Below are 23,845 nucleotides of genomic sequence, written 5' to 3' on the forward strand. Positions count from 1 at the left end.
GCGATACTAACTTTTTGTGCTTCAACAGGTTGAGAAAGTATGTATGGACAAATATTACAATGTAATAGAGTTGGTTGTATTAAAAAAAAAAAAAAAAAAACTATTGAGTGTACACTGCAGAGCTATTCAGAGAAGTTGTAAAGCTTGAGGTCTCAGTTAAACTAGAATCTATGCTGGTTGGAACCATGGAAGACCACACAAATGAAGGCTTGAAGGGTGGAACATGTGGCACAGGTAAAAACCCTAGCATCATTTGAACTATGGCTGATGTTTGTGGCCTTTGATTGGCAGTAGGATGTGAGCAAGCCAGCCCAAGGAGCAGCAGTCTCTCGGCTTCTTCGACAGCATACTCGTCTCCTAGCGTCCCATCGACTGCGTCTAGGATCCGTCCATCCCGGTGCAAGTGCCAAACCCAGTCTACCAAGTACTCAAAACCGCCAATCTTGGCTCCAGCGCGCTTGCCACACACTATTTCCAGCAAGACCGCCCCAAACGCGTAGACATCAGATTGCGGAGTGGCCTTTCCGGTGTGGAAACACTCGGGCGCAATGTAGCCCACTGTGCCCATCACTCCCGCAGTCTCAGAGTACGAGGATCTCTCGTTGTCTAGCGCCCGTGCCAGGCCGAAGTCGCCGAGGCGGGCGTTGAAGTTGGAGTCGAGCATGATGTTGCTTGGCTTGAGGTCACGGTGCACCACTGTCTGCTCGTACTCGTTGTGCAGATAGTGCAAGGCCGAGGCCACCCCGGATGCAATCTTGTATCTGAGGTTCCAGCTGAGAGGAACTCCCCCTGACTTTGAGAACAGATGCTTATCCAAACTGCCATTAGGCAAGTACTCATACACCAGAAGCAACTTCCCATGCTTGTTGTGGCACCATCCTGTCACAAACATACATTATATACTCACATAGTCACATGTTTACTTTATTATTACTTCACAATTCTCCTTATACACACCAAAGGCAAGCATGGCTAGAAAAGCAGACATTTTGGATTCTCTCTATGGCAACCTGTATTCTTCTGCTAGTTTTCAGGATTGTTCATGCTGCGATTAACAAGAACAAGAAGCAACAACAATGACAGAAAGTAAAAAAGACAAGATTTATGTGGTTTGAGTCCAGTGTTGTAAAATTCGACCTAGGCGACCGCCTAAGCCCTAACTAAGCGCTAAGCGCCTCTAGGCCGAGGCGATTTCAGCCCTAGGCAGCTTTTAATCAGCCAACCGACTAACCGGCTGACTAGGCGCCTAACTCAGTCGAGTCGGGCGTCTAACTTGACCGAGTCGGTGCCCAACTTAGCCAAGTGGTTTTTTTGCATGCTCGGCTACTCCTCTTTTATATTTCTCCAGCCATGTGCTCAACTAGTCCTCTAACCTATGCAATTGACTAGTTTGGGAATTATAATAGTCTAACAAATATCGTAGCCCTAAGTGAAAAAAGTGGAGACCATATACTCAGATTACTTGGCCGCCTAGACACTAGGCGCCCCCGAGCACCTGACTAGTGCCTTGCGCCTTCTGCAACATTGGGTTTGACAAGATTCACATATTTATATGTGACTCTAAATATGTACTTGTACAAAAATACCCTTGTACTATACCATAGAGGCCGACCAACTCCACTCTGTTCCGTAGATATGAGACATACCCAACACTTCACAATATATATACATACACACACAACAATTATCACTTTGCATTAGAAAGAAACAGAACCATCAAAACAGGTATAATTCAAGCTATAATAACAAGGGGATTTCATGATTGTTAAATGAAGATGATGAGGAGAAGAAAATGTACCAAGAAGCTTGACAAGATGCTTATGGCGGAGGCGATTAATGATGGTAAGCTCAGCCAAGAAATCATCCTCCTGTTTGATACTATCTCTTGAGAAAATCTTCACTGCAATCTCCAACTCCTCTCCAGCCAAAACCCCTTTATAAACCACCCCATACCCCCCTTCTCCAAGCTTATTCTTCTCATCAAACTTGTTAGTAGCCTTCTTCAAATCCTTAAACTCAAACCCCCTAGCTGTTCCAGGCAATGACTGAAGTGCCCCCAATATAGCTGACTTAGATCTCACCCTCCTCTTCCTCCACAAAACCCAAACCCCCCCAATTATACTCCCCACCACCACGGCCACCGCCATCGCCATCGCCACCGCAATTACCCACAAAGATCCCTTCTTTTGCGGGAAATACTCAATTGTGAAGTTCCATCTCAAAACACAGTTTAGCTGGAACTTAATCCCAGTTGAAGCGGAGAACCCGAAATAGGATTCTTGATTCAGATGCTCCCGGAGGTTTATTTCCGATCTTAGCACCGGCGAAAATGGGCGCGGCGGTGTTGGGTCGTTTCTCTTCTGCTCGGCCATGTAGACTTCTATAACCTTAGCTACCCCATCATAACACACCCAGATATTATAGTAAATCGCGATTGTACTAATAGGGGCCAGAATTATCCCGTGAGGCCCTAAAGATTCAACCATTTTAGATCTAACCCCGTTTATATCAAGCCCTACGTGATTTCCATCCGGGTCGTAATCCTGCTTGAAAGTATCAAATTCAACGGCCACGATTTGGTTACGCGAGTTCCCATCCGTGGTGGCGTTTGTGAGCCCTAAATACTCCCCGTAGCTGTTCGCCGGCGGCGCGTCCTTGGTCGGAGAAATCAAGAACGTGACCCCCTCGGCGGCGAAGCCCTTCTGGGGGAAAATGTTCAGGAGAAAAGATGAGTTGAAAGATGCGACTCTGGTTTTTACGTCGCTGCTATCCCAGAGCCTGAAGGACTTGCTGAAGAAGATTCTTCCGGATGTGTTGAGCATATACGATTCCTCTTGGGCCGTGTCTGGGGTGATTTGGAGGGCACCATTGCTGATTGTTGCGTTTTTGACATCCAAAATGTTGTAGAAACTTTGATTGAAGTTTCCATACTCAAATCGGAAAGTTTTGAGCTTTTCGGCTTGAGATAGGGACTGGAACTGGAAGATGCAAAGAAAGACGACGGCAGTCACGGCGGCGGAAAGCTTTGCTCTCATTTTAATGGGTTTGTGAGAAAGGAGGATCCCGGAGAAGAAGGGAAGGACTGAGAGCTACTGAAGAAGAGTGGAGATCCTCAATTACTTTATCAATTAGTATAGACGTCTTTTTGACTGGTAGCTGAGTCCAGTCAACCCAGTCAACTTGTCAATTTTAACCATAAAGTATCTAATTTGGATGCATATCCGAATTTTTCTCCGTCGCTAAAAAAAATTACTTTTTTTTTTCAAAAAAAAAAATAAAATTACTTTAGATAGATACTCCTTATCTTTTATATTTGATATAGTTGCCATATGTGTCTCGCTTCGAGAAAAGTCACAGGACCAAATCTCAATATTTGGATATTGGTTCTGTTGGAAGAACTTATTTAGGAGTTTATAACTTACTTTAAACTACTAATAAGTTATAAGTTTTGTTTTTCCTAAAATAAGCTAATAGCTTTTAACTTTTTTCCATCTTTAACCTTATTATTTTAAAGAAATGACATCATTTACCCTTCCCAATTAAAACCTTTTTGGCTAAACCTTTTTGACTTTTTCTCTTCAATATGTTTGGTTGTAATTTCAATTTGACATTTGTGTTTGAACATTAATTTTTGTAATCTTATGAATTATAAATATTTTGTTTTTACTTTATATGTTTTCAAATATATGTTCTTATTTTATATTTTATTAAAATATATTAATTTTACTATTTTATATTTTAATATATAAACAAACTTATTTAAATTTAAAACTATTTAAATTGTATGAAGATGCCCTTTTTAGTCTTTTTTACATTTATCAGCTTATCAAAAAGTTAATTTTACCAAACAGTTTTAAGCATACCAGCTAGCTTAACAGCTCTTCAGATTTTAGCTTCGAGCTTATAACTTTTAAGTTTTCAGCTAATTTTCAGCTTTCAGCTAGGTTTGCCAAACATAGCCATTGACTCATTAGACTAAAATAAATGAAGAAAATATATTGAACAGATATTACTTTAGAATAAAGCTAATAGTAATCAAAAAATTATATATACTTTTAAAATTATATAAGATAATATAAAGTATAAATCTTTCTCTTTATTCTTTTCTTTTTCTTCATCAAAAGAAGTGATGTTTGAAAAGTAGAGTATAATTTTTATATTAAAAGATTTCGAATTTTAATTTTACTAATATGATTTTTAGTATGGTTGCTACTTTAAAATTTGTAATATATATATTATTTAATTTAATTTTCACAAATAAAATGTATATATTTAAGAAGTACATTAAGATGATATAAAATAAATTAATATAAAATATTTAACATTTAAAAAGTAAACATGACATACATAGAAAAAGAGTAAATGGAAGACATGTAACTCATGAGTTCAATTATTATCAAAACTTTTTCTATAAAGTTTGTTGTATCAAGTCTTTCTAATGCAGTTCGATTTTTATGTGTGATTTATAAAACAACTATGTTAAAATAACACTCAATTTTATATTTATTTGCTAAAAAGACCATGTTACTAAAGTATTGAACGAACTAGGTAGCATTCCTGAGAGTGATAGAGGTGGGTAACATGCATGGAACAAATTAAATGTGGGGTTGATGACTTGATGCACGACCCCACATAATAGCCAGCTTGCATGTCTTTTTTGTACCGTAATCCTGTTCTCGTGTTGCTTACGTTTTTTGAATAACAGGCAAAATTCGAAATCATTTTTTTTTAATGTGAATAAGGTAAATTCAATTATTATATATGAACATACTCGAAATAGAAAAATATTATATGCACTCTCGTTTCTTATTCTTTCTCACAAATTTTTTATGTAAATGTTTTTCTAAAAAATCACATAATAAAAATATCATATTATTGTTTATCAAAATATAGAGTAAAGATTAGAGAGTATAATTTGAGGTTATATGCAATAGAAGTCTTCTAAATATATTTTCACCCAAAAAGGGTGCAGATTTTTGTATATTTAATTCTACGTAGGCTTTTGTCAGTTGCAAACTTCCAAGTCTACTTGCGAAAGTCTTGCATGTCTTTTTTGTCATGTCTATAATGGTCCTAATCATCACCTTGCTACTTGACAAGCTGGGACCTATTGATCATTAATTTTTTAGGCCACATGGAAAATCGAAGGATAACAAAAAATAATTATAATAATAAAATTTAAGTTGTCTATAATTTATTAATTCAAATGAATAACGCTAATATATATCATTCATACTGGAATATAATTTAAACTTAAAATTTTATGTATAATTACTAAGCTAGCAATTTGATTAATTTGAGTGGAGTTATTCCTAGCTATTATTTTGTAGCATTCCAGAATGATAGAGGTGGATAACATGGAACAAATGTGGGGTTGAGACATGTCCACACTTAATAGCCAGCTTGCATGTCTTTTTTGTCCAGTAATCCAGTTCTCGTGTTGCCTACGTTTTTTCAAATGACAAGCAAAATTCGAAATTAATTTTTTTAAAGTGTACATAATGTAAATTCAATTATTGTATAATAATTCACAAATTATATAAGAAAAGTAAATTGTATCAAGAAAATCTTATATGAACTCTATAAAAGTTAATTTTATTGTTATATTATTATACTAGTATTTTATATGCGTAATTCATAAAAATATATATATGCTCAATATTGTCATATCTTACCCTTAAAAATTCAGTTATCATTTTTTTTTTTTGCAACACATACAAATATCAAAACCCACGTAAATATTTTAAAAATAATGACAAGTCATTCTTTCATATATATATATATATATATATATATATATATATATATATATATGAGCATAATCCAAGGATATTCCCACCCAGAAAGGGTGCAGATCTTAGAAACATTTAATTCTACGTACTTAGCTCTTTGTCAGTTGAAACTTTCAAGTCTACTTGCAAAAGTCTTGCGTGTCTTTTTGTCATGCATAATGGTCCTCACCTTGCTACTTGACAAGTTTACTAGCTGAGACCTAATTATTACGAGTATTATTTTTTTAAGTCATACAAAAATAAAATGATCATAAAAAAGATAAACTAATTTAGGTTGTCTATACTTTATCGGCTTAGATGAATAAGACTAATAGGTCATTCATACTTAAATTTAAACTTGAAATTTGATGATTACCAAACTAACAGGCTGACCAATTTTATTGGAGTAACTCCTAAATATTATTCTGTATACTTAATGTTATTGTAGAATACTATTTGAAGATGTGGATTACTTTTGGGTCTAAAGATATAACAAAATAAAAATAGTCATAAATTATAATTGTGATGATATGAAGTATGAAAATATTTTTTTTATGTCATTACATAGTTATAAATAGGTATTATGGGTGGTAAAATGAAAAAGACAATGATTTAAGTATTACTAGGATAAAATTATAGTTAGAGTACCACCTTAATTATGTTTAGTCTTAGTCAATAACAATTAGTGATCAGTTTTCACTTTTTACATGAGTTGGTTGTTCTCATTTAAACTCATTCATACACACAGTGTCAATCATTCATAAATTAAAGACCTAATGTTAAAGAAATATATATACTGATATAGGTCATTATATTATTTTGATATTATGAAACTAGCATTATATTGTTAATTCTCTTATAAGATATAAATTAATATATGTGTGACCGGCAACATTTAAACATAATTTTATTTGCAAATTTCATGTCGTTGATTCTATTGCTTTATTTTAAACATTTTAGGTATAAATATAAAAGTTACATACTTACATTATATTACATACTTGTGTTATGTTTTTGAGCTGAATTTAAAAAAATGAGAATTTAGATTGATTCAATGATGTTTAAGTTTAAATTTACTAACTAGTTATAATACATGCATTGCACAATTAAACTAATATCCATTATGAAAAATAAAATAAGTAAATAATTAATATAATCTAAAAATGCTTATTTTCAACTATTGTTTTAAAGTATAATAGAAATGTTACATACTTGCATTATGTTTTAAATTATTTATTACATAATTATATTATGTTTTTGAGTTGGAGTTTGAAAATGACGATTTAGACGAAATAAATTATGTTTATGTTTATATTTATTAATGTAAAATGTGCTAGTTTGTTAAAATTGAAAATTTAAAATGTTAATTTTAAATTGTCAAAAATTTTAGTTGAGATTGTTGGTAAGTTTGATAGTAATGTGTTAAGGTTAGGGCAAAATATTTTAAACTCGACAAAAAAAATGATAAGTCTAAAGTGATAAGTTCGACAGCTTGACATGGAACAAGTTGGTCCTATTGACATTCCTTGATAATATAAAGAAAATAATTGACAAGAAGAAGAAGAATTGGCAAAAAGTCTATGCAGAATGTTGAAGAAGAAGAATTGGCAAAAAGTCCATGCAGAATGTTTTCCATACCTATTTTGTTAACCCATACCAAATTTTTATGGATCAAAGTTCGTGAGATGGTGTCGTGAAAGAAGTGATTGATTGAGTAATTGATGCATAATTCTTGTACTTGAAAATCATACATTTGATTTTTTTCAACAAATCTTTTAATTTAGTTCATTGCACACATGTTTGGTAAAATAACTAGTATATCAGCCAATTTTGATTTATTTGACTACTATTAGTTGTTTGATTTGATTAAAAAATTAATATAAGTGTTTGGTTAATTAGTTTTTTGTAACTCCAAAATGTTAAAATTTCAAAGACTACTTAAAACAACTTTTTTAATTAGTTTTTTGAGAAAATAAATTATATCAAACATCTATCAGCTAACAACTAATGTATCAAACACATTTCTACAATCAACTAATGTTATCAACTAATCATACCTCTGAGGCAATCAACTAACGTCCATTTACCAAGACGGCGGAAAGGAACCTTTTTAATGCGATTTTATTCCTTGCATAACCTCAAATCATTATAAGAAAAAGTTTGTGAGACGGTTTAGCACAAATGCCCCAATTACGTGGATGTGTAATGACACTCTATGCAGTAGATTTATCTCCACTAGATTTTGCGAGTGAGCCAACATCAGCCATTGGTTCCATTAGGGCCAAAAGCAATAGCCATGGCGACGCTAGCCTCACTATCTCTCTGCGGCCCGACCTCACATTCACCGCTCCATTGTTCTTCAAGCAAACCCATTCTATGTTGCCCCAATTTCACCACGCCCAATCATCACCGTAAGAAGAGAAGCTCTTCCCACAGGCAAAGAAAGTTTAGAGTTTTGGCCGTCACAGAGGGCTCTGCTAAGAACACAAGCAAAGAGGAAGACGGAGAAGACCCTTCAGTTCCGTCTTGGGCCAAACCCGGGTCAGAAGAGCCGCCACCGTGGGCCAGAAATGAGTCCCAGAAAGATTCTTCTAGCTTTCAGGTTCCCTTCTATGTGTATCTTTTGGCCTCATCTATCACTGCCATTGCTGCTGTAAGCCTTTCTCTTGAATCAATACTATGTGGATTTGATGAATTTCGCAAAAAGATTGCGTCTTGATGGATTATTAAATTGGGTTTTTGTGCAGATCGGTTCGATTTTTGAGTATGTGAATCAAAAACCCGTTTTTGGAGTTGTGAGCCCCGATAGTGCATTTTATGCTCCTCTACTTGGGTTCTTTGTTTTCACAGGCATTCCCTCTTCTGTAAGTCTTTCATTTTGGTCCTGTTTGGTACCATAGTTAGCATATCAGTCACTGTTAGCTATTTAACTTGTTAAACAACCAATATAATTGTTGGATTAATTAGCTTTTGTTAACTGCTTATTGCTCAAAAATGCTAAAATTTAAAAAGCTACTCAAAGCAGCTCTTTCTATCAGCTTATTGAGAAGGTCATGTAATCAGCAAACAGCTATTTTACCAAACATTCTAATCTTATCAACTAGTCAAACCCAGTACTAATCCAATAACCAATAGCTATTAGCTATCAGCTATTTATCCAACACCTCCTTTCTCTAGTTATCCTTGCTAGTTGCTACTATGGGTTTCTGCAAAATTTTGTGTTCCTAGTTTTGCTTTTTAGTTTAGCTGGTTCTGTTAATCTTTCAAATGATCAAATTTAAGAAGTTGGAATGTATGAATGGTATGATAAATGTCTGGAAAGTTGTATCCCTTTTCCCATGTCAATCCATGAAAACACAAATGTTCTAGTTGGTTAGGTAAATTACACATGTGACAATCTAGCTTAGGTTTTATTGATGCTACATGAGTACAAATGCATAGATAGTTTGGTTGAAAAGAATGTTAAAATCCAGGGATTTCTTTGGTTCAAATCGGTTCAAGCGGCTAACAAGGAGGCAGAGGAGCAAGACAAGAGGGATGGGTACCTATAGATTCTTTGTTACTCACTTGTACAATGTACTTCGTTTGAGTTGTATCTACTTGTAAAGATTTTTGCACAGTGGCACTGAGATTACTTCGTTGTGCAAGCTAGCTATGCTAATATATTGTCATCCCAATCTGAAACATCGACAATGTAACTCATACATGAATACTGTTTTTCATGTTACTAATACAAAGGTGAAAACTCAACCCTCTCTTTAGCTTCTATGGGCATTTTTTGCTGGTGTGCATAGCATCTTGTTCTATACTTCTCTACAAGTGTTCTAATCTTCTAACATTTTACTTGCCAATGCTTATATATATAGCTGTTCTTTCTTGATGGTGAATTCCCTGGCATGTATATCTAACCATTGATCTTTACTTATTTTGGTGTTGCCTTGTTTATAATATATTGAAAGAACAATAGTGGCATGTTGAGTCTGGGCATCTTGGTTTCTTTGCTCCCAAACTTTCACCCCTTTTACCAGTTGAGCTGCCTATGCGGGCTGGTCTGTGTTTTCTTAGACACCCTCTACTCCTCTAGAGGACGGTTTTAGACCCATCTTGACAGCTTATTCTGTTGACTCTAGGCCGCTTGGTCTGTGTTTCTTGGACACCTTCTAGACTGTCTTAAGACCCATCTTGAGAGCTTATTTGACAGATTCCTCAGTTTCTTACAAGGTTGTTTTCTGGTAAGAATAAATGGACAGTAGGGCTATTTGAGTTGCAGATAATATAATGGTCCATTATATTGGAGCAATGAAGGGAGTATATTCTTACTTGCAACAGTAACGTGCAAGCAACCTCAAGATTTGCTAACTGTTGAAAGCGTGTTTGGCGCTTTTGGATTGCAATCATATCACACGTTGTGCAGAACAAACAAAAAAAAAAAAAAAAAAAAAAAAAAAAAAAAAAAAAAAAAAAAAAAAAAAAGAATCTTTGAATTCTCTCATGGGGTTGGATATCTTCCATGAGAAATTTAGTAAATCTTAGAAAATGTGATATTTTTCATTCTGCAGAAATGAAATAATGGGAATGAAAAAGAGAAGTCATGGAAACATGCCCATATCAGTCTTTTTCGCTGGCAAACTTCTAAAAGAAGAGAGTCCAGTCCCTAGACGCAAGCTCGCAACTCCATTATTGACCACTATAATCAAGACAAACCGCTATGTATATGGGCTTGTTTGGATAACTAACGGATCCGGCATCTTTTGGCGAATTTGACTATAATCCGTCAAAATGTTGATTACATGATAATTAGCGATTTAGAGTAGCGGTTTGACTCCAAACACTGCAATTGTTCATTCTTAAGATATATTCGTATAATATATATATATATATATATATATATATATATATATATATATATATTCTGGGGGAGGAGGGAAAATTTGACTCTAAATAAGAGCAGTTTATTGACCCTTTTAGTTTGAATCAGTAACAATTTATATTAATTTACTTTTTTGTGATCATTTGTTAATTAAATCAATGTATACGGTGAATGTGGATTTCCCTAGCCAGAGCCACCCAAGATTAAAAAAAAAAAACTAAAATGATAATTAAATTATATATTAATTATTTTTATTTATGATGCTTAACAATAAATGAGTTTTCCAGAATCTTTAGTTGAAGATTATGGTAATTATGACTATAATTAATTCGTAGCACGAACGAAAGGGATTGGATCCAGAGAAATCACAGAAAAGTTAGTTGAACAGTGAAAACAGCTTTTCGGATCTGACCCGGAATAATACGGAGCATACACTTTTCATCCGGGTCAGGTTAGATTAAAAAAAATCCTTTGCTAAGTTGCTCGTTATAGAACCGTTGATCCGACCCGACCCGTAGCCTCCGCTCTGAGGAGAGTTGGACTGTTGGAGGTTGGAGGTTGACAGGCTGTTAGGGAGACGATGTGTTCAAAGCGTAGTTACTAGAAGAAGCAGAGTTCTGTTCTAGATTTGCTTACTCTTTCACTTTCTCACCTGCTTCATATACCTATATTTATATACACACACATATATTTGTATGCATATACAGGCGAACGCATAGGACGTGAGGGATTGTTTGTTGATTTGTTTGGATTTGATGGAGGAAAAGGGCGGGATAGATCAGCAGGAGCCGGCGCCGGCGCCGGCGCCAACTCCGGCGGAATTTAAGGGGACGGGAGACGGCTCCTTGTTTCAGACCATACTTGCGATGTCGCTGTGGCTTGGCTCCATCCACTTGAACTGCATCGTCGTCTTGCTTTCCTTCGTCTTCTTCCCCTTCTCTAAAGCCATTGCGTATTGCTCTTTACTTCCTCCCTAGCTCTATACATAGATGCCGCCTTCATTTTGTATGAGATTTGAATTTTTTGTTTCATTTGATCCAGGGTAGTAGGAGTGTTGTTGATATTTGCGGTGATTCCGATTGACGAGAAAAGTAAATGGGGCCGAAGATTAGCTAGGTTTGATTTCTATTATTTTGCAATTTTATCTATTCAAATGCTTCAGTTCCATGGTTATCCTTTTTTTTTTTTTTTTTTTTTTTGAAAATATTTCGATTTCACTGTGATGTGCTATTTGAGAAGTTGGCCAATTTCAGGTTCATATGTAAGCATGCTTGTGGCTACTTTCCAGTGCACCTGCATGTGGAGGATATTAAAGCATTCGATCCCAATCAAGCATACAGTAAGTTCTCCAATAAAGAAGGGAAAGCAAAGGAGTTTATTTTTAATTCTTTACTATTCTGGCGATCAAGCAATCACTGTCTTCTTCTTGAAATTTGTTATGCTTTTTATATTCTCCCTTTCGTGATTTGTTTTCTGTAACATTGTATGTGATTGTTCTGTGAAATTGTAATTTTGACACTAAGAATGCAGAAAGTTTTCCTTCTGCTTTGGTAATTTTATCAGCTCCCTTTGCTCTCCCTTCTGCTGCTCCCCAAATTAAGAACAGAAAAAGTTTCCCAGTCTGTTTGGTATGAACAGTGAACTTACTGTGCTATTGTTCTTCTTGCAGTTTTTGGCTATGAACCACATTCGGTTTGGCCAATTGGAGTTGTTTCACTCGCCGACCTTACAGGCTTCATGCCTTTGCCAAGAATCAAAGTACTTGCTAGTACTGCTGTAAGACTTGCTGCCTCCTGCTTAGCAAGAAGTCTTGAAGTTGGTCATTTTTTTGTTGAGTTCTATTTGACTGTTCAAACTCTTGACAGGTATTTTTTACACCATTTTTGAGGCATATATGGACTTGGTTGGGACTATCACCTGCAACAAGGAAAAATTTCAAGTCCCTTCTGTCATCTGGCTATAGCTGCATCATAGTGCCTGGTGGAGTTCAAGAAGCATTTTATATGGATCATAGTTCTGAGGTTTAATATAAACCATCTAGCTCTGTTAGGATATACTTGATTTCTATAAACCATTTATCTTACTTCCTTAAGAAAAGGGGTGAAGGAGAAAAAGTGATAAAATCCCCAGTTTCACTTGGTATTCTTATATGTTTACTGATTTACTCAATTTAGTGACATAAGTACATAACCTGTTGTGCTGTCCTATAATAGTAGTAGATTTAGATATTAAAAGGTGACAAGACCTTGTGCCAACATGCATCTTTTGTGAAATGGTGCTCCACAATCCTGTATTTTTCTATGTGCATTAAGCACATGGTTGAGGGGAGTCTTAAAACCTTTTTATTAACAAGTCTCATTTCGGCGTTTGTTATAAAAGTAAAAGGGAACTTGTAAGTTCTAGTTTATTTTGACACTCTTTTAAAAACCATGTTCTCAAGAAAGTTAAACTTACTCTATTCTAGATGCTGAAAGATGTATTGATATGCTAATTTCACTATTCGCTTTCCTTGTAATGTTGATTACTCTGCTTGGAATTAACTCTTATGGGGACCTTTTATCTATTATGTAGATTGCTTTCCTTAAAGCAAGAAAAGGATTTGTACGAATCGCTATAGAAACGGGCAAGCCTTTGGTTCCTGTATTTTGCTTTGGCCAGGTGATTTTTGGCTTTTTTCATTGTTGCCTTGCATTTCTTGTAACTACTTCCTGTCCACAAATTTGGGAGTTTCTGAGGATTAGTACAGTTTATATTCCTATCATTGGATATGTTTGCTTGCTTCATAGTAAATTTTATCTGTTCACTGCTCTGCCAATCATTCTGTGTCACACACTTGATATTTGATGCTTCTGTTAAAAAGCAAGGCTAGTTACCCTACCATTTTTGTGTGAAATTTGCAGTCAGGTGTCTACAAGTGGTGGAAGCTGAACAACAAACTGTTTTTGGAATTTTCCAGAGCTATAAAGTTCACACCGCTTATTTTCTGGGGAATCATGGGGTAAGCCATTCACCTTACAAATCATTTCTATTAAAGTTTCTAATCAGTTTATCAGTCTCATAGTGTACCCTGGACCTTCTCTTGCAGATCTCCTATACCCTTTAGACAACCCTTGCATGTTGTGGTTGGGAAACCCATTGAAGTCAAGAGAAATCCACAGCCCACAGTGGGAGAGGTATCTTTCCATACATCTATTTCAGTATTCTTAAATCTATGCACATTCTTTTCTGTCCTAATTGACTATCCTCTTGAATGTATTGAAAAGGTTGTGGCAGTGCATGATCGATTCGTTGAAGCACTGCAAGATCTCTTTGAAAAGCACAAAAAGAAGTTTGGGCATGATGATCGGGAGCTAAGAATTCTTTAATGTATTTTAATCTGCACTTTGTTTTAATGTTGTACTAAAATACAAAGCATAAATAAATAAAAGGAAATTGAGGGTATAGTGAAGGCATTCAAATTGAATGAAGCAATCTAAACCAAAGTTGAAAATGAAATCTTGAAATCAAATCAAAGAAAACAGTTTGCTGAGACCCTAATCAAGAATACAGTTTTGTTGTCCATTAGCCATTGATTCAGTAGGCCCTATAACCCTAGTGGGTTCAGGGAAATCTTATCCTTTAGGGGATGTTTGGTACACCGACACACTAATTGCAATTCTTTTGCTTGGCAAATTATTTGGAATCCATACCTCCCTATGAATTCCAATTCAATGAAGCTGAATTCAATGAAGCATGAAATGAAAAATTTTAAGAAAGACTTTTTTTATCCTTAGTAATTATTATTTTTATTATTACAAAAGGGCATTTTAATCTTTATATTACTTCTTCCCTTTTCATTCTCAATAATTTTATTTCTCCTTACCACAATTCTTCATAATTTTTTCCTCTCGACCAAACACGCTATTACAGTACTTAATTTCTCTATCACCTTTTTAAGGGAGCTTAAATTAGATTATAAATTATATTGCTTTGTAGGAAATTATAAATATGTATAGTTTCGAAATTTTAATGTGATTTGGGTTTATTGATTTCTTAACATGGATACTCATTACTGTGGTTGACTCAAATTGAAATATAAATATTTAATTAGGGTTGAATCCACTACAAACAGAGAAGATGAAAATATAATAATTTGTAACAAAATTACCTAATTCACTTGTCAAATTATTATTTATTAATGAAAGGTGCACAACCTAATATTATATATTAAGATACATAACCCCATTTTCATTTGTACCCATATGTCTAATTGGACTATTACTGAGCTCAGTTTTGCTTCATGTGAATAGCTAGTTGAAAACAAAAAAAATACTTACAAAGAATGCTATCAATTACTTAAGCAGCTAAAAAGTAGTAAAACCAAACACCATTTTGTAACAACTTACAAAGTCATTCCTTAGTCTTTCAACCCAAACTTGATATTTTGAACTTTAACCATTAATTGAAGCTTCTGCTGCTCAATATCTTTCAAGATTGACAGTAAGTTTGCGCGATATGCTTCACATTTTTGTTCTGCATGCTCAAGCTGCCTCGATAGGCTCTGTATCTTTCTGTCCTGTTCATCCTACAAAGGAATTGGATATGTTAGTCAAAAAGTAATGAGACATTAACATTCTCATGATGAAATTAATTGATCATACCATTATAGACTATAGTATGAAACAAAAATAGATGGCCTAAATTCATAACATTGATACTATACCAGAAATCTTAGAATTTAACATAGCTAAACAAACAGGACTTTTCATGATCCAATAATCTCTGAATTCGATACAAAGCTCAAAGTACTACTGTAGGTTGCAGGCTACAATCAAACATAAAAGCGTATCTAATGAGTAATGATGCCTGCAACTTTGGAGTCAAATACCTGATCTTTCCAGCTTATAATTAAGAAAGAATGGTAAAAACCCTAAACAAAGACTATATTCTTAGTGATATTGCCAGGCTCTTTTTTCTCTAAAACACAACTGCCTCACAAATTTATCTTAAATTATACACATCTACACAGTTAGAAAAAAAAAAGAAGGGTAAAATCTCAACTTACTAGGGGTAATGGTTTCTCTGTATCCAATTGATGATCCTGACTTCTGGTATTTGCATGGCTTAAATGAATGGTGCATTCTTGTATGTCCCCAGGTCCATTGACAATAGACAGTTTGTCACTGTTCCTTTTAGCAATGGCAACTTTGTTTGCAGCCTCTCGTAAAGCATCCAATGCCACATTATAAATTTCCTCATCTCCGGCACTTTCATCTACATATCTTAGCGCTTCGTTCTGAAGATTGTTATACCTTTGAGTAAGAGATTCTCGACAACTATTTAATGAATTGTTGGTTCCTTCATCCAACATGACACTACTTTTTGCATTCTTAGTCCACCTTTTCAGGATATATTGAGAAGGTAGAGTAAGAAGATTCGTGATTCTAAAGACTGTCAATATATGCCTACAGAGAAGACCACAGAATTCAAACATCTGGCAGCTACACAATGCTTTCATATCCCCAACATTATACCTCACCAAGTATGATTTCTGACTTTCCCCAAATTTGGAAACCTGATATGTAGTTATTAGCTCCTGATCCTCAACTTTCGTAGCCAAAAAACCTAGTGTTTCAACCAACTCTCCTTGAAACTTTGCAAACAGTTTTCTAGTATAAATCTCACTAGCCTGTTTCTCCATGGGCGATGGAGTCTTAAGAACAGGGGCAGTGTTTATGGAGTCATAATCTGCTTTGACTTCCTTCTCATAGCGACTCTCCAGAGCCTTTTCATATTGTTTGACAAATTGCTGGAGAGTTGTTGATGCATTCATGTATCCATCAAAATATGAATTCAAGCTATCACTATGTTGAGTCATAGACATTTCAGCAAAAAACGTGTTCCTCAAGTAGACCGGCACCCATTGCCCACGGTCAGCAAATATTGTCTTAAGCCATTCATTTTCCCGGAGATCATATCGATCAATTAGGGATAACCAACAAGACTCAAACTCTTCGATGGACTCAGTCACACTCACACATTTGTAAAACTCTGCTTCAAAGTTTGGATGCTTGGAGAGCACATCTGAAAGCTTTTCTTGGCATTCTTTAAAGATATGCCACATGCAGAACCTATGTCGTGTCTCAGGGAAAACCTCTGTAACAGCCAACCTGATCAGTCTATCGTGATCAGTTGTAATCGAAACAGGTGGTTTCCCAGACATTGCTGTGAGCCAAGTCTTGAACAACCAAACGAATGATTCCTCGGACTCATTTGGTAGGAAGGCACAACCAAATAACACAGGCTGTCTGTGATGATTCACCCCTGTGAACATGGCAAAAGGCAATCGATACCGATTTGACCTGTAAGTGGTGTCAAATGTTACAGTATCACCAAAATAAGTATAGCTACTCCTGGCATTAGGATCAGCCCAGAAAACATTACTCATACACTGATCCTCATCTCCCTGAACAGCATACAAAAATGCTGGATTTTCAGCATGTTTTTGTTTCAAATAATCCAGGAGGATCTTGGGATCACCCCCAAGTGTCCTCTGCTTACTACTCTTCATGTAATTCCTGCAATCGCGCTCTGTAAACCCGATGTTGTTAATCCCGCCATACTCCTTGATCAATGCAGACATGATCCCGCTCGCGCCCATTCCAGCTCCCTGTAAGGTATCAATCAAAGCTTTAGCTGCCCCGGAAACATGTCTATGAGAGCGCAAACAATGCACCTTATCAGGCGGGACGAGCTCGTGGTTATGCTCTCTGATAAACCCAGCAACTATCCATTTCCCTGACTCCTCCTGAATCTTAACCAACAGCATTGCCTTACAACCAACCCTAGTCTCCACCCTAGGGCGCTTAACTCGGCCGCCATCGCCATCGCAGCTCGGTTTCGCCTTGTCAACTCGGAAGCCCTGTTTAGCACAAACGAACGATCTCTGGATAATCGCTCCATCTCGCCTAGACCTCCTTGACATGCTCACACGGGTACTAAACCCTACCCGTCTCGCATAGCAATTGTAGAAGGCTTTCGCAGCTTCCTCCGATTCAAATTCCATCCCCTCGCAAGGTTCGAGGTTCATATCGCCATCCCGCGCATGAATTTCAACAGAAACTCCTGCACCGCCACCGCGATCATCATCATCATCATCCTCTATCGGGTGTTCAATGTCAATGGCGCCATCCACAACCCCGCCCCCAATTCCGATCATATCAAATTCGATCACATCATTCCCCATACTCATTGGTTCAAACTCCATTTTTCTTCAAGCTGAATATATAATCATACACGCATACATAAAAAATATAATCACACACACGATCGAGTGTGTCTGTGTGTGTATAGATAATAGATGTAAAATTAATATGAAATTGACGAGTATATAAGACTGCGGCTATGTTACGTGATTCAAAACATATCAAAGCTGTAATTTTAATCCGTGAAAGACGTGAATTTATGAGCTGGTGATTTATGGCGGTGCTGAAATTTGTTTTGAGTCGGTGGAAATTTAGGGTCGGGGGTTTTAGGTTTGCAGTGAAGATTAAGTTAAGTTGACGATTTACAGTGCGGAATTTCGACTTTCGAGCAGATGTGGATGAGGGGTATTGGGGAGGGACATCGGATTCACGGAAATCATCATGCCTTACTATAATTTTAATTTTATTTTCATAAACAAAAAAATTTCATTAATTCCCTGACAAAGAAACAAATTGATTATTGTTTCAATTACTAATCTTGCTCACAATTTTCTCCCTTACAAAGCCCATAATTTTATTTTTCTATTTCTCCCTTACAAAGCCCATAATTTGCTCACAATTTTCTCCCTTACAATTGCCTTATGCCTATAAATAATATTCATAGTCACTTCCCTTGAGTTATCAAACACGTGTTTGCTAAAATTTATCATAATTAATAACATAACCGGAGTTTGTGCTAAACTCAATAAAAATATCTTTGAAAACTCCACACTCAAATCATTTGCGTTGAATGATAATAAGAAGTGGTAGAGTAAAGAAAAGGCGGCTAATTTTGGGTCCCTCTAGATATAGTAACTCCATGAATACTCCTCAAATCTTCCTTTTATTTTTATTATTATTAGAACTAAAATAAACAATGATGGGTCTCACCGTCTAAAACCACGAGAAAGGTAAGGAATCACATTCCTTTCAAAATTCTATGTGGATAAGTTGCATTCTTTAGAGAAGGTTATATTCTCTTAGGAAAGTAAGATAGCATGAATCAAATATAGGAATTAATGGAATAAGTATATTCTCGAAGACCCAGATCTTTGATGAAGCTTTAAGCTCCTTGAAGGAACATAGCTTCATAGTTATGAAACAGTCTGCGATTCAAGTTTTCTATGAAAAGTTGTTTCTATGTCTGACTGTAAGGAATGGTTTACCATTTCATTGATCGTTGATGTAAACGCTTTATGTTATGAATTAATGGAATAGCTACGTTTACCTTCAAAAAAAAATATAGGAATGTAAACTTTGAAATGTCACATTCTCTTAATTATGTTGTATAACTTGAACCAAACAACCCCTTAAATTCTAAAATAAACTCTACCAAATAGAGCCTTATTGAAATGAAAATAACTTGATACATAAAAAAAAAATAAAAAAAAAATCCCATTTTTATGTCCAGAAACAGAACTGGCATAATACTGATAATAGTAGATGAGATAAAATATGAAAATAAGTAAATTAAAATGAGTTGGTTACTCTCCGGCAATTTCTATGTCACAGATAGCGCCCGAGACTGCCGAGACTTGCTTCATTTCTCTTTCCTTTGCCCATAGCACTCCATATATTCCTGCGATTATCACTATTCCTCCCAATACACTGTTGCATAATATGCATATGTAACAGACACATCAATATATTAATCACTGTCCTATAACACAAAATAGCACAACAATCTTATATAAAGATATCAGCATTTTTATTTTCTTAAACTTGTAATAAATCGATCAATTTAAGAGTAATTAATAATAACTCATTTAATTACCTTCCAAGATATAATGGCTCGTTAAGAAGGAGTGAACTGCCAAGGGCCACGAACACCAATGCTAAGGGGTTAAAAATGGACACAAATAAGGGTCCTGATTTATTATCGCCCCATATACACAAAACCACAGCAACTCCAGAGGCCAAAAAACCCTAATTCAACCCAACAAAAAAAAAAAAAGAAAATTATTTTTAAAAAACACAGGAAAATTATATTAATATAGTCCAAATATGTGCAAGTAGTAATTTTGAACTCACAGAGTAACACATTATAAGGAATAGTTTCAAGTCAAGCTTCCAGCCGGACCAATTATCTCTCTCGATGCATAATGCATACAGAGTAGATTGCACTGCTCCCATCAAATTCATCAATGAGGTGCTTGAATAATTGCATGGATAGTTCTTACTTACCACACTCTGCACCCAAAATACAACAACTAATTGATATTAGTAAAGATTTCTATAGTATGGTAGTTTGGGATATTTTATTGCAGTTGTTGCAACACCGAAATTCTTCCCAAAAAGAAATAGTACAACTTATTATAAAATATAAGAGTTAATTCCACCAGAGATCCATTGTTTTGGTGGTCCAAATTTAGTCTCAGACTATCGTTTTTGTCATTCAACATTCCAGACTATTAAATTTTTGGACACTTTTAGTCCTTCTTAGGACTTTTTCTATTTTTAGTAAGGACATTGTTGTCTCTTCATATTTTTCTTTTGTTATTTTTCTCGTTTCAACCGGTTTAATTGGTTTAGGACTTTACTAAAAATCTGTTGAAAAATATGGTTACTAAAAATTATTGGTTACCTAAAGTCCTAAACTAATTAAACCGGTTAAAACTGAAAAATAACAAAAAATTTTAAAAAAATAAATAAAAAGACAAAACTGCCTTTAATAAAAATATGAAAAGTCATGAGAATGACTAATAGCATGTTTGGTTCGCGGAATAGGCCTGGAATGTAATAGCATTCCCAGTAATAGGCCTATTCCTTTGTTTGGTAACAACTCCTATTCCCGGGAATGACCTATTCCCCTTGCAAGGGGAATAGATATTCCTAGGCCCCCCTAGGTATTAGGTTATTCCTGAGTTCTCAGAAATAGCCTAAAGTTACTATTTACAATTTTACCCATGGCGTTTGGGGAAAATATCTTCTTTTTCCCAAAACGACCCTATATTATTTATATGAAAAAAATTTGTAACTAAGAGCAATTAAGGCTCCTTAAATGATGGAGATTTTGGCTCTTTAAGGCATCATCATCCTGTTGTTAATTTTAAAATATAAGCAATGATTATCTTATATAAAGAAGCTCAAATGAGTTTCCCTTCTTGAGTTACTAATGTGGGATCAAAAACTCTCATTTGTGTGTTTTTTTAAAAATAATTATTTTATATATAATTTTGTTTTTGTATTATTATTATTATTATTATTATTATTATTATTATTATTATTATTCCTTTTTTCTTATTATTGTTATTAATATTATTATAAGTTTTATTTTATTATTACATAATAATAATATTAATATTAACAATAACATTATTATTATTATTATTATTATTATTATTATTATTACATAAGGGTATTTATATCTTTTAAAACATATTTCATTTATATTCCTTAAACCAACCAAACAGGGTAATATAATTCTTAAAGTCTATTCCTTCCGCGAACCAAACAATAGAATACAATTTCTATTCTATTTCTTGTCTATTCCATTCCTTATGGAATAGCATTCCTATTACCTCAAAATTCATTCCGTGAACCAAACGTGCTGTAAAAGTGTCAAAAAATAATAGTCTGGAATGTTAAATGACAAAAACAATAGTCTGTGACTAAATTTGGAATTATCACCAAAGACAATGGACCTTTGATAGAATTGATTCTAAAATATAAATATAACTTTGTATTATTTAAAAAAAAAAAAAAGAATGGCTTTAGTGAGTTACCAGTAACACAATCCAAATGGAATAACAGAAGCATGCTAGGATGGCAAGAATTACTCCCAATGCATTATTGCCGGAATGGGACGCGGCCGGTGACTGAGCGGCGAGTTGAGTGACCAGAGAGAAATGATTGTGTGTGGGTATCTCTATCCCTTTATAAAATGTTAATAGCATAGCTCCACCGATGCATATTATTATGGAGATGGCTTTTATTTTCCCACTAACTGTACGCAAAGATATTTTCTCCTTCCTATATATCATACAACAAATCATGTACATACTATATACAAAAATTGCAAGCAAGATTTTTTACATAACAAAATCAAAGTAAGAAAAATGGTATGCTTCAAATTAAAATAAAAACCTCTGATCTTTCAAGCATTATATATGGTTTATTATAAATGATTTAAAATTCGGGAGGTAGAGTAGCGCCTAGCGCCGACTAAGCAACTAACTAATATATATATATATATATATATATATATATATATAATTAATTAAAAAATTAGCAAGGCCAAGTCAGCTGAGTTGGGCGTCTAATTGACTGGCTGCCTAGAAGGGAATTCACCTTGACTTAGAGACAACTAATGCCTAAGCGGCAGGCCATTTTTGGAATAGTGTATTTTAGAAAGATGTACTGCACAAGGGTGTGGGAACAAGCGATGCATGACTGCATGAGGACAAGTCGATAACTTTATACGGAGGACTATTGATGAATAAAGACCATTGATAAAAGTAATATTTTAAATTATGTGGTGATGGAATTTTTTTTTTTTTTTTTTGTGTATTACAGTATATTGTTGAAGCTATCAATAAAATATTGATATTTTTTTTTACTTTAAGTTCTCAATTTATGATAAATTAATTTTAAGTTTTTATGTTGATTTTTTAGACTTTAAATCTTCCAATGATCTCATATTTTTAGTAAAAAAAAAATTAAAAGATTTTTTGAGTACCATCGACCCTGTTTAATGATCTCAACCTATTAAAACTTAACGAGTTAATATTGTCTCCATTAAAACTCAAACTCGTATTCTCCCATTTAAGAGAGTCATTCATGTCGCTTGACAACAAAATCTTTGACTTTTAAAGATAATCCATGAACCATTAAGCTAGGTCCGGTAGAATAATAAGAGACTAATATTTAATAATGATGGGGATTATAGGCTATGTTTGGCAACCTAGCTGAAAAGGTAGCTGAAAGCTGAAAAGTAGCTGAAAACTGAAAAGCTATAAGCTCGAAGCTGAAATCTGAAGAGCTGTTAAGCTAGCTGTTGGCTCTATTTGGCAGGGCTTATTTAGGAACTTATAGCTTATTTTAAACTACTAATAAGCTATAAGCTCTATTTGATAATGTTCCTAAAATAAGCTATTAGCTTAAAATAAGAGCTTATTTTTTTAACGCTACTTAAGGTAGCGTTTCAAAATAAGCTAGTAGCTTCCTATTTTTTTTTTCCATCTTTAACCTTATTATTTTAAAGAAATGACATCATTTACCCTTCCCAATTAAAACTTTTTTAGCTAAACCTTTTTTACTTTTTCTCTTCAATATGTTTGGTTGTAATTTCAATTTGACATTTTTGTATGAACTTTTTTTTTAAAATATATGTTTGTATAAACTAATCTTATAAATTATAAACATTTTGTTTTACTTTATATGTTTTTAAATATATGTTCTTACTTTATATTTTACTAAAATATATTGATTTCACTATTTTATATTTTAATATATAAACAAACTTATTTAAATTTAAAACTATTTAAATTGTATGAAGATATCTTTTTTAGTCTTTTTACATTTATCAGCTTATCAAAAAGCTAATTTTACCAAACACGTTTAAGCATAACAGTTAGCTTAACAACTATTCAGATTTCAGCTTCGAGCTTATAGCTTTCCAGTTTTCAGCTACTTTTCAGCTTTCAGCTATCTTTTCAACTAGGTTTGCCAAACATAGCCGTTATGCTTAAAAATGTTTGGTAAAATTAGCTTTTTGATAAGTTGATAAATGTAAAAAGACTAAAAAGGACATCTTCATACAATTTAAATAATATATCAATATATTTAAATAAAATATAAAGTAAGAACATATATTTGAAAATATATAAAGTTAAAAAAAATGTTTATAATTCATACAAAAATTAATGTTCAAACACAAATGTCAAAGTGAAATTCCTACCAAACATAATGAAAAGGAAATGTCAACAAGGTTTTAATTGATATGGGTAAAGGATGTCATTTATTTAAAATAATAAGGATAA

The 23,845-nt window shown here is 34.3% G+C and overlaps 4 protein-coding genes across 4 annotated transcripts; 2 read left to right on the top strand and 2 right to left on the bottom strand.

Annotated features, from left to right (window-relative positions):
• Nucleotides 1-16: 16 nt before the first annotated feature.
• Nucleotides 17-3,103, bottom strand: LOC116020917 (probable L-type lectin-domain containing receptor kinase S.5). The gene is made up of 2 exons (XM_031261487.1): nucleotides 1,799-3,103; nucleotides 17-879 (listed from the first exon to the last, which is right to left on the bottom strand). The coding sequence occupies exons 1-2, from the start codon at nucleotides 3,033-3,035 to the stop codon at nucleotides 101-103; spliced, it is 2,016 nt and encodes a 671-aa protein (XP_031117347.1). The 5' UTR covers nucleotides 3,036-3,103; the 3' UTR covers nucleotides 17-100.
• A 4,865-nt stretch (nucleotides 3,104-7,968) lies between these two features.
• Nucleotides 7,969-9,537, top strand: LOC116019235. Its single transcript, XM_031259383.1, has 3 exons — nucleotides 7,969-8,424; nucleotides 8,519-8,635; nucleotides 9,245-9,537. Exons 1-3 carry the CDS (start codon nucleotides 8,068-8,070, stop codon nucleotides 9,320-9,322), a joined length of 552 nt encoding a protein of 183 aa, XP_031115243.1. The 5' UTR covers nucleotides 7,969-8,067; the 3' UTR covers nucleotides 9,323-9,537.
• Nucleotides 9,538-11,148: 1,611 nt separating this feature from the next.
• LOC116019017 (diacylglycerol O-acyltransferase 2D) lies at nucleotides 11,149-14,084 on the top strand. Its single transcript, XM_031259081.1, has 9 exons — nucleotides 11,149-11,593; nucleotides 11,683-11,757; nucleotides 11,895-11,980; nucleotides 12,311-12,417; nucleotides 12,507-12,662; nucleotides 13,213-13,299; nucleotides 13,542-13,639; nucleotides 13,727-13,814; nucleotides 13,905-14,084. The coding sequence occupies exons 1-9, from the start codon at nucleotides 11,397-11,399 to the stop codon at nucleotides 14,004-14,006; spliced, it is 996 nt and encodes a 331-aa protein (XP_031114941.1). The 5' UTR covers nucleotides 11,149-11,396; the 3' UTR covers nucleotides 14,007-14,084.
• A 700-nt stretch (nucleotides 14,085-14,784) lies between these two features.
• LOC116019180 (protein FAR1-RELATED SEQUENCE 5-like) lies at nucleotides 14,785-18,168 on the bottom strand. Its single transcript, XM_031259324.1, has 2 exons — nucleotides 15,686-18,168; nucleotides 14,785-15,205 (listed from the first exon to the last, which is right to left on the bottom strand). The coding sequence occupies exons 1-2, from the start codon at nucleotides 17,885-17,887 to the stop codon at nucleotides 15,038-15,040; spliced, it is 2,370 nt and encodes a 789-aa protein (XP_031115184.1). The 5' UTR covers nucleotides 17,888-18,168; the 3' UTR covers nucleotides 14,785-15,037.
• Between the last annotated feature and the right edge of the window lie 5,677 nt (nucleotides 18,169-23,845).

This window comes from Ipomoea triloba, chromosome 5, assembly GCF_003576645.1.
Source record: "Ipomoea triloba cultivar NCNSP0323 chromosome 5, ASM357664v1".
NCBI classification, from domain to species: Eukaryota; Viridiplantae; Streptophyta; class Magnoliopsida; order Solanales; family Convolvulaceae; genus Ipomoea; species Ipomoea triloba.

What these genes read in the sequence shown, in the direction of transcription:
- LOC116019235 (XM_031259383.1), top strand. Translation starts at nt 8,068, where the DNA reads ATGGCGACGCTAGCCTCACTATCTCTCTGCGGCCCGACCTCACATTCA. An exon ending in CTATCACTGCCATTGCTGCT is followed by an intron (nt 8,425 to 8,518) that starts GTAAGCCTTTCT and finishes GTTTTTGTGCAG; the next exon opens with ATCGGTTCGATTTTTGAGTA. An exon ending in TCACAGGCATTCCCTCTTCT is followed by an intron (nt 8,636 to 9,244) that starts GTAAGTCTTTCA and finishes GTTAAAATCCAG; the next exon opens with GGATTTCTTTGGTTCAAATC.
- LOC116020917 (XM_031261487.1), bottom strand. Translation starts at nt 3,035, where the DNA reads ATGAGAGCAAAGCTTTCCGCCGCCGTGACTGCCGTCGTCTTTCTTTGC. An exon ending in GCATCTTGTCAAGCTTCTTG is followed by an intron (nt 880 to 1,798) that starts GTACATTTTCTT and finishes TGTTTGTGACAG; the next exon opens with GATGGTGCCACAACAAGCAT.
- LOC116019180 (XM_031259324.1), bottom strand. Translation starts at nt 17,887, where the DNA reads ATGGAGTTTGAACCAATGAGTATGGGGAATGATGTGATCGAATTTGAT. An exon ending in CAGAGAAACCATTACCCCTA is followed by an intron (nt 15,206 to 15,685) that starts GTAAGTTGAGAT and finishes ATTCCTTTGTAG; the next exon opens with GATGAACAGGACAGAAAGAT.
- LOC116019017 (XM_031259081.1), top strand. Translation starts at nt 11,397, where the DNA reads ATGGAGGAAAAGGGCGGGATAGATCAGCAGGAGCCGGCGCCGGCGCCG. An exon ending in TGGGGCCGAAGATTAGCTAG is followed by an intron (nt 11,758 to 11,894) that starts GTTTGATTTCTA and finishes GGCCAATTTCAG; the next exon opens with GTTCATATGTAAGCATGCTT. An exon ending in AAGTACTTGCTAGTACTGCT is followed by an intron (nt 12,418 to 12,506) that starts GTAAGACTTGCT and finishes AACTCTTGACAG; the next exon opens with GTATTTTTTACACCATTTTT.